Raw genomic sequence first — 10,512 nt, forward strand, 5'->3', positions numbered from 1 at the left:
TTGTGCTCGGGTGGGGGAGTATGCGGGGGGATTAAGACAGATACTGCTCTCATATGAGACAAGGAACGTTTACATTATACCGAGGCCTTTTCAGCACAATTGGCTCCAGAGTTGTAGAAAACTCTGCAGTTAAGCGTGCTCGGGCGGGAGCAATCCAGGGATGGATGGCGATCCGGGAAGTTTCTGCTGGATTACCGCAGCGATGCCCGTTGAAAAGCCCACACTGCCAGATAACCGTAGTGGCTAAGTGGGGAAAGTATCGGTGGAGGGATGGGTCATCACAAATGGTATCAGAGCCGACGACGGGTCACCTGCCGAGGGTGGGAAGATACGCTGGACGGGGTTAGTCCAGGTGCTTCTCATGAGGGGCAGGGAACGTCGGAGATCTGGGCTTGCGAATGTATTCTGGAGGCGAGGAAGGCTCCAATTTAAGGTGGTGGTATTATAATACGCCGATATCGGCAGTGGTTGGATGAATGGAATTTAAGTAATGGTTTGTCATTTCCTAACACTGAGGCCTGATGGGTTCACTTGACTGAGTTGTGGGGAAAAACTTCTCAGTTAAGCGTGCTCGGCCGGGAGTAGTCACAGGATGGGTGACCTCTCGGGAAGCTGCTGCTGCATATCCGCAGTAGTGCCGTTAGAAATCCCACACTGCTGGATAACTGTAGTGGGTAAGTGGGAACAATATCGGTGTAAGTTGGGATACAACTAGGGGTTGTTCACTTGTGCTCGGGTGAGGGAGTATGCTGAGGGATTAAGACTGATACTACTCTCATATGAGACAAGGAACGTCTACATTATACCGAGGCCTTTTCAGCACAACTGGCTCCAGAGTTGGCAGAAAACTCTGCAGTTAAGCGTGCTCGGGCGGGAGCAATCTAGGGATGGGTGACCATCCGGGAAATTTCTGCTGGATTACCGTAGCGATGCCCGTTGAAAAACCCACACTGCCGGATAATCGTAGTGGCTAAGTGGGGAAAGTATCGGTGAAGGGACGGGTCATTACAATACTATAATTTAATAAGATATATCACAAATAAATCATAATGAAATTGGTTTTCTGCTTATGTAATGGGATTAGGGGATTCCACTTTTCCACCTTCTTATTAGAACAAATAGAGTATTAGTCCATACTGGAGTGTAATCATATCGCTCTTCCTATCTCAACAAATTGAGAGCATGCTTTGACAATGCATCAGCTACATTATAATCTCCATGTACAAAAGTGCACCGACTTTGAATAGAGCATGGTAGTTGAATATCACAGTTCATTAATCGACCTTGAAGACTGAAAAACAACGCAGACGTCTGCAACAACAAAGGTATATGTAAGTGAAGACTAACTATCCTATTTACTCATATTTTTACTATTCTATCTATTGAGACATGTCGTATGACTTTATTATTATGATAAACCTTGCAAATAAGAATTCAAGCAATATAACATAATAGGTTAAGTGCAATTTTATTGTTCAAGTAATCGCCATTGCTTATTGAGTTATAAGGGGTCGTCAAGTTAGTTTTTATGTTCAAAACCTGATTTTCTCAGTGCACAAACATAAACTTATAAATAATAAGACATGATGTATTACTTTAATTAACTCGGGTATACGAATTGATTTTCTCAGTTCGCGAGCTGGTTGATTTTGAGACTTCTTTTGATACTGTTTTTAATCGCTAGTACACAAAATGTTTTACACAGTTAGCGAAATAATTAATTTTAAGAAGTTCCTAGATAGTTTTTGCATTTAATTACTGAACAAATTTGGACAGTTCGTGAACTTATCAAAATATAAGTTTTATGAGTTTTGAGAGGAAAAAATATTTACGAACTGTTTTGGACGGTTCACGAACTATTTTTGTCTTGTGAGTTATTACACTTGTTCTTTGATCAACCGCTTGGTTCACTAAGTATATTTCGAGGAATGTACATTTGTACAGATCTTCTTTGTGATTCAAGCAAACTTCTCACATGCTTACATGATCAATCTATATGGAAAGTTATGTTTGGTTGTTACATAACAACGTAATTCGTAAATATTGGAACAAGTTTACGAACTCAGTTTTGTTTATAAGCTACCAAGCTTCATCAATATAAATAGAGTACTCCATGCATACTAGAATCTCAATCGCGACACTTGTATGTCCTATTTGCGGCTTGGGTCGGGTTCTCTAAAAATCTAGGTTTCCTCTAGAAAACTTTATAAAGTTAAGAATTTTAAAGTCTTCACTAAGGGATTCGTGAAGCCCAGTTAAAATATCTTTTACCTAATATATAATTCTTTGGTATCTGAATCTTGTCCTTAATTAGAATATTGTTGTAGTTCTCGAACTATTAAACAGGAACAAGATAAATAGAAATAAAAAATTACACTTCGTCTCAGACTTTGTGATTTCACACACTACACCATATTTTGCGTTTTGTAACCCACTATTTCAGTCACAAAATGGGGTTGTGACGCACAAAAACCGTTACAAAAGAGGGTGTGACAAATATTCGTAACCTGCATGTTGCCGTTGCGAATTTGGGGTTGTGACTGATTTCGTAACCAACGTGCGACCATTACGAAATTAAAATTCGTAACCAACACCGGACCGTTTCGAAAAAAATTCCGCGGTTACAAATAAATTGACTAAGTCTACGTTGACCGACTTCAATGTTCTGGTAAAATTTTAGTAACCAAGGATTTTCCGTTACTAAATTTTTTACCAGGGTTACCAATTGTTTGACCAGGTCAACGTTGACTGACTCCTACTATCCTGGTAAAAATTCGTAACACTTTTTTGCCGTTACGAATCCTTTTGTAACAAAAAAAAAGTCAGTCTTTATTGTCCTGGTCAATATTAATGTTCCATCCCTTTCATTTTACCCTGAAGGTACCCTATCCCCTGGAATTGTTACAATACAATCCAATTCAAACATTTCAACATTCAAAAGAAGTCATTCAATCCAATTTAACATTCCAACATTCAAAAGAAGTCATTCAATCCAATTTTTGTTGTGTTCATGAGGCATAACTGCTAAGTATAGAAGTGCCATAACTGCCAAGTATAGGAAGATGACTTATCATCCAAAAATCTAAGAGTTCCAGCATACCAATAAGTTTACATGGATCCACTTGTTTCTTTATTCAATATCCTCTTGTCCTCGACATTCTTTATAACTGCTTCACCTGCAAACAAGAAAAAAATGCTTTTAGAAATAGAGTTTCACAAACTCTCGCATACCATATCGACGCAAGATAAAACATACAAAGAATACTACTAAGAAATAAAGCTCTCGGACTTGTAAGAATCACACATTACAAATTTGTTCTAAGAAATGAAGTAGTTCAAATGTTGAACAATGTCGAAGGATATCTTGAGATATGACTTTCGCATGCCAGATAAGTGGTTTTTCTGAGAAAATCAAACCTTGAAGTTACATCACACATTATGGAAAATACTAGCAGCACAGCAATCAGAAAATATCTATACCACACAACAAAAGATGAACAACTAATTTCTATCTACGGAAACTGAACTTACGGTAACGTGGTAGTGATCTGGCCTTATCCAAGATAAGAGTGTAAATGCTCCAGATCCTTGAGGTTTGCTGGACTTGTTCTATTCAAATATATTTTCAGACCTTGATGGAAATACATCTAAAGGGAATCAATAAGTTATATGTTAGTAGAAGAATAGTTAAAATTTTAAGAGTCTTCACTTAGGTTGAAGCAGACTATTAGGCCTGTAAAGGACGTCATCCAAAGGAATCAAGTGTGTAGGGTCTTGCGATGTCCAAGAGACGTGGGGAGCATGACTGAAACTGAATTACTCGTATGGTCGATTTGGTCTGAACTACATTCCAGTCCGATGTCTGATAGTAGGCTAGTGTGTGTGGCGGCTTAATACAATACTATGTTCAAGTTTTGGACAAGGTTTTTCTGCACTTTGCATTTTTTCTCGTTAACAAAATTTGCATGTGTGTGTGCACTTTTACTTTTCTGCACTAAAAGTTCCGTATGCTTTTAATTGTTAAAACTACTACACATGTTCATAATCCTATAAGATAAAAAATTGGTGGTCTACTTGGTACCTTCTCCTTTTCGTTTTTGTCAAAATATCATCCAAATTAACTTCAGACCTTGCATGAGCTACTCTTACTGCACTAGTTATTAGAAATTCTCTAATTAACTTTGTTGTGTTGTGTTCGACAAATTTGTCAATTCTTATTGTTATAATAACATCATGCACTAATTATAAATGAATATGTCAAATCGGATTTGAAATACCTTAAAAGCACGCTTCAAACAAAGGTGGAACTTGGTCAAGCCAAGCCAATCTCAAACTAAAAATCCTTTGTTCGAATTCTCCATTGACTCTATAGAAGTCTTTCCCATGAAAGAACCATGATGTATCTCGCGTTCCTCGTGTTGGCCCAAAGAAGCTTTGACCATGCGCTGATAATACAAAATTAAAGTAAAATTTATATTTAGACAATTTGATATATAATGAATTTCCAAATATAATAAATGTTGTTAATTTTCAAGAAGATGTTATATATTTTAATGTTTAAAATATACTCCCTTTGTTTCAAAGTTTCTGTCATCTGTACTATTTTTGTCAGTTCCAAAATTATATCCTACTTCTAGTTGTATTCATACTTTTTCAAAAAACTCTCAGTAATACCTTTATTTTATTTTTATTATTCTAAATAGATAACAAATATGATTCATATCTTTATTTTTTATCTTCAGTCTTTTTAGAATAAAAATTATTTTGGACACAAAGGTTTGGTTCCTTATAATATATGAAGTTTCCATAATTTGAAAGATCTTTTATTTTCTCATTTCAAGATAAACACATCAGCGATGGGTTTTGACGGTGGGATTGACTAGTGGGCTGAATAGAATTATTGCTTTCTTTTTCATTTAATGTCTAATACGATTTGTCAATTTAAGATAATTTTTGTATAGTAATTTGTTTATAAAAATATATACGGTAAATAAATAAAGGTAGTTTAAGAAATCCCATGATCTCCTTAGGAAAAATTTAGTAGAGCTTTGATATTAGTTACCCATGTACTTAATTTCTTTAAAAAATAACTTTTTAACTTTTCTTAAAATGTTTTTATCATAAAAATGTTAGAGTCGATATGGTGAAATGAAGAATAACATGCTGAATTTTGTCTATTTAAATCAACATGGTTGGATAATTTTAACTATACCAACTGTTGTAATTTTTTGAAAAAATTAAGGTTATGACTTGATACTATCGGTATAGAAAAGATAATAGACCAAAACTGACTATGTCGACCAAGTCCAAAATTTTGACGTTGCAGTCGGTATGCTCAATTTGTTTTCAATGCTAATAATATTTGCAAATAAATATAATTTCTCAAAACTTTTAGAGGCTACTTATAGTCGGCATTGTTTATTTAATGAATACTATGCCGACTGTTAATTATGCTCCTCAAGATCTTCAAAACTCGTAGAGTCGGCATAACACTCATCGATTACCCATGGAGACGGTTGATGGTGTAAAGAAAAGGAAATGATGTAAATGGCGCTTTAAAAAACCAGGCACTTTTAGGGGTGACTCAAAGAAATTTAGGGGCGACTAATAAGACAAAAGCAGGTCACCCAAACCTAAAATGAAGCCACCGCTTATCTTTTAACTCACAATCGGTATTTAATAACACAATCGGTAGTTTAATTATAATCGGGAAAAATAGAATTTAAAGTTAGTGTTAGGTCCATTTTTCTAGTTTTTGAGTAGACGAAGAAGAAAAAGAAAAAAGTGGGAGAAAGCCATTTTTTCTTAAATCAACAACAAACACGGATGGGTATGAAGAAGAAGGTGAGAAACATCATGAAGAATATCATGTTGAAGGTTCAATAACGAGTAGAGAGACGATTGAATGCATTCAATGCCATTAACATCCCAGAATCGATAGATAATATAATACTTTATCTACCGATTATACTCTTTTATTCTAATAGAGAAGCACAATCGATAGATAAGTGATGTTCATTAAATCTACCGATTGTGATATTCGCCCCAAATCTATTTTCCTCAAAATTAGTGAAATTTTGAATTTCTCTGTTTTCATAATTGGTAGACAAGTGATGTTCATTATCCACCCATTGTGATAGTTGCCCTAAATGTAAATTTTTTCAAAACTAATAAAATTCAAATTTTTCTATTTTCATAATCGATAGATAAGTAATGTTCATTATCTACCGGTTGTGATAATCGCCCCAAATCTAGGTTTTTCAAAACTTATAAAATTTGGAATTTCTCTATTTTCTCTATTTTTCATTATCTGTCGATTGTGATAGTCGCCCCAAATCTAGTTTTCTCAAAACCAATGGAATTTTGAATTTCTCTATTTTCATAATCGATAAATAAATTACGTTCATTATCTACCGATTGCACAATCTGTATATAAGTGATGTTCTATATCTACCGGTTGTACAATCGGTAGATAAGTTATGTTCATATCTACATATCGTTCTTAACTTTTAGTACAGAAATTGAAATTTGGAATAAAAAACAGTCAGTAGATAACAATCTATTTTACCTACCGATTATGAAAATATGGACAATTTCTATTTTTAAGACACCCCATAGCCATCTTCACTAGATGGGAATACAAAAATCTCCCTAATTCCTTTTGGTCTCCCCTAAAAATACCAGGTTAAAAAATATATAAACTTAGGTTTGGATTTGCAGGCCAATGAATTAGAAGAAAAGAGAAGAAAATGGTCTGAAAAGCAAAGCTCACAGACCATAAAATATAATCACGGAGGATCAAAATACACCCTAAACAAATTCTCCACAACCGAGTTAAAAAAAAAAAAAACTCTACGTTTAGAAACCAAAGCCCATTGGAACAGAGCATACTTAACCATACGAATGATATGCACAGCATTCAGCGACTTAAAAAGTGAAAATGCGCACATTTCTCTCCTTCCAAATACACCAGGTGATGGCAGCAGCCAACAAGTTGCATATCTTCCATTGCTGATTATTTTACCGCTTTGTACTGGATAACGGGAAAAATCTTGATTCAAAAACAAAAACAAAAATAGCATATGATTCTAATGGGTTTAGTTGTGTAAGGACACCAGTGTGTCTGCTGCTTTCTTCGCTTCCCCTTCAGATTTCCACACAATGTCATCCAAACCAGTTGATATGTTCTTGTAAAACTGCATTCGTTTAACAACAATTTGTCAAACGAATATCAGACAGTAAAGTATAAAATTCTCCATAAAGTATTTCTTCATCAATGTTCGCGTACTACTAATATACCTTATGAAATTCAAGTGTATCTCCACCAGCTTTACGTAGCTCGACCATGTATAGTGAAGGAGCCACCTCAAAAACCTGAAGGAAATAAATATGCATGCCAATGATGCCATATTAGCAAGTTTGCATCTTAAATGATTGATAACAACAAGCCAAAAAAGGCCCTGTAAAGAGCACAAAGACGTTAATTAAGTACCTCGGTTGCAATAGACAAAGGTCCTTTGTGGTGACTCTTGCCTCCATGAAGCTTCATCTGAGACAAATTTATGAAAAGTATTCCATGAGAAATAGAATGCTACAAAGTAGAAGAGTAATCAGGAGGGTCGTGATCCCGTACCTTGTACCGATTCTTTTTCACATCAAACCCCAAAGGAGTGGCAGCTTCTTCGATTTTAGCAAGTATCTCGTTAGGTGGATGTTTGGAGGTAAATCTAGTTTCCCTTTTAACAAGCCCCTAATGAGAGAAGAAGATTAAAGACTACTACTGCGCATTCACAAGCATACTTATCCAATTACAACGTAATACCAAGTTCAAAGAATTCGAGTTCAATCAACATAAAGTGAATGAAACTAGCATACCATCTGCTTATCAAATAGATTGCCGAGATTGAGACCCTGAGAATGAGAGATGAGTTGGAAGGCATTCATGCTAACCGGTCTTACATCCCTCTTTTCTACAACAAGGTTTCTGATTTCCTGTGTCAAGAAACAAACCAGTAACTAAAATTCTACTACAGTCTTCTCTGACAGTCACTAACTACACAAACATACAGATTACTCAGCTTATACAGTTTTACATCATTACGAGCGAGAAAAGTTACCGCAGATTCACTAAAAACAGCATCGACATCATCAAGACTTATCTCTTCTTGTTCAAAGACTGGTGGCTTGTATCCTTTCTTAAACCATCCGTTCTGTAATAACTCGGCAAAAGTAATTCTCTGTTGAAGAATACCATTATAAGTTTAGGATATATGCGACATCCATCTGCGCACTATGCGAATATGAATGAATATGCTTAAAAAATGAAATTTATTTCGAAGAAAACATAAAAGTAATTAAGTGAAGGGAATTACTGTTGAAGGATTGGGATCAAGGATCCTCTCGATTAATTTCTTTGCACCAGAAGAAAACCACGGAGGAACCGTAAATTCAGCCTTAAAGATCTGCAGTCAGACAACAAATGAATCCTATATCTACCATGGACATACATTTTTAGCAACCAATTAAGTAACATAGTACTATTACATATGATGGTCATTGCCAAAAAGCTCACTTTATTGTATAAATCCATGAGGTTTGATTCTTCGAAAGGAAAATAGCCTGCCATGAGGACGAAAAGGATTACGCCACACGACCAGAAATCCGCCTTGGCTCCATCATAACCTTTATCGTCGATTACCTTGAAGAGAAGTAGCGGGATATAGCCCAAATAACACATATAGAGGAGCGATATGAAGAGCATTAACAATGGGGGGTTTCAGAGAGTAAGGGAAAAAAAAATTAGTCCCACTCCCACATTGAAAATTCGAATTGTCCTAACTTCCTAAGCTATAAATACCTCTGGAGCAACATATTGTGGTGTCCCACAAACAGTGTGAAGTAACCCATCTTCCTGAAATGAAAAAGAAAAACAACTAATATTAAGCAACAAGTAACCTTAGCGTGAAAACAAACATGGTTAACGTGAAAGATCCAATTTCCATAGTATGAGCAACTTAAGATCCTGCAGTTAATAAGCCTTAGGCAATCCTATATATCCTCCTTGTAAGTCAGTTTTCAAGTTTATTGAGGCTTATGAACTTCAATAATAAATAGAGGAATTGTGTTTGAGACACTCACTCGAAGTTGCTGAGGTAGAGCACTTAATCCAAAATCCGAGACTTTAAGATCCCCATTAGCATCCAACAGCAAATTCTCAGGCTATAATTGTTAAAGTACACACACAAATCAATTGTCCTCTACTCATTAAGAGATCAAGATTCAAAGTAATAACAAAGACCAAAAATAAATAATAGTGACAGTTTTGGGTGTTTTACCTTCAAATCTCTATGAAAAACTCCTCTACTATGGCAGTAATCCACAGCATGTATTAGCTGCTGAAAGTATTTCCTTGCTTCATCTTCCTTCAATCTACCTTTTTTAGCCTAAGTAATATAGCAGAAGGAGCAGGAAATCATTCAAAAAACACGAAGTAAGTATATGAAAAAGTTATTTATCAATCGAGTCCAAATGATGAGAAGAATATCGATCTTACAATTTTGTCATAAAGTTCACCACCAGTGACAAATTCCAAAACAATGTATACCATTGTCTTACTAGCCATAACCTACATGAACCAACAGTAATCCCCGTTTTTGAAGTAGTGATCATTACAAAAATCATAAACAAACTTCCCATGCAATTCACGAACAACTTAGAATAGTGTTATTACCTCGATCAAACGAACCACATTCGGGTGTCTAACCAATTTCATGGCTGATATTTCGCGCTTAATCTGCATTCAACATTAACATAAAAATGAATATCACTTTAAACCCTTAAACAAACGTATAGTTGATGTTATTTCAAAATCCTAAAGGTTGTGCAAATTTCATCATTTGTGTAATATTTGAATCAGACTAAGAAATTACAAATAAATATACCTGACCAATTATGTTATGTTTAATAACTTTTTCTTTGTCAATAATCTTGATAGCAACATATTTCCCAGTTTCAACATTTTTAGCGAACTTGACTTTTGCAGATGTTCCTTCTCCTATTGTTCTTCCGAACTCATATTTCCCTACTCTTGTTCTCCCTTTACTACTACTACAACCGCTTCTCATTCTCTTCTTCACTTACTGTGATTTCATTTTACAAATCAAATCTGTGATATTAAGATCTTCAGTTTAAGTGTGATCAGAATTAAAATCATTACTCTTATTGTTTTTGTTTTCTTTAGTACTACGTAAGAAGAAAATTTAGTACTTCTTTATTTCTTTTTAAGATTTTGACGTGGATCCTTCCTTGGCTCATTTAATTTTTCTTGATCAATACAAGAATATTCTTTTGTCATTAGCTGAACATTATTGGTTGATGATTCTCAACGCTGGTTAATATATAATAAGGTACGCGTTTCATACGCGGAACAGAACCCACATGACATGATTCTATTGCTTTAAACCGGGCATGGCGCATGCCACCCAACTCCACAAGTATGTTCTGTATTCTGCA

General features: G+C 35.2%; 1 protein-coding gene across 1 annotated transcript; it reads right to left on the minus strand.

Moving 5' to 3' along the window:
* Positions 1-6,977: 6,977 nt before the first annotated feature.
* Positions 6,978-10,277, minus strand: LOC113335754 (CBL-interacting serine/threonine-protein kinase 23-like). Its single transcript, XM_026581765.1, has 14 exons — positions 9,942-10,277; positions 9,731-9,793; positions 9,554-9,625; positions 9,336-9,443; positions 9,139-9,219; positions 8,858-8,911; positions 8,573-8,698; positions 8,373-8,462; positions 8,118-8,237; positions 7,876-7,992; positions 7,634-7,750; positions 7,493-7,549; positions 7,300-7,374; positions 6,978-7,196 (listed from the first exon to the last, which is right to left on the minus strand). Exons 1-14 carry the CDS (start codon positions 10,122-10,124, stop codon positions 7,098-7,100), a joined length of 1,362 nt encoding a protein of 453 aa, XP_026437550.1. The 5' UTR covers positions 10,125-10,277; the 3' UTR covers positions 6,978-7,097.
* Positions 10,278-10,512: the final 235 nt, after the last annotated feature.

Source organism: Papaver somniferum, unplaced genomic scaffold, assembly GCF_003573695.1.
Source record: "Papaver somniferum cultivar HN1 unplaced genomic scaffold, ASM357369v1 unplaced-scaffold_15, whole genome shotgun sequence".
Classification (NCBI taxonomy): Eukaryota; Viridiplantae; Streptophyta; class Magnoliopsida; order Ranunculales; family Papaveraceae; genus Papaver; species Papaver somniferum.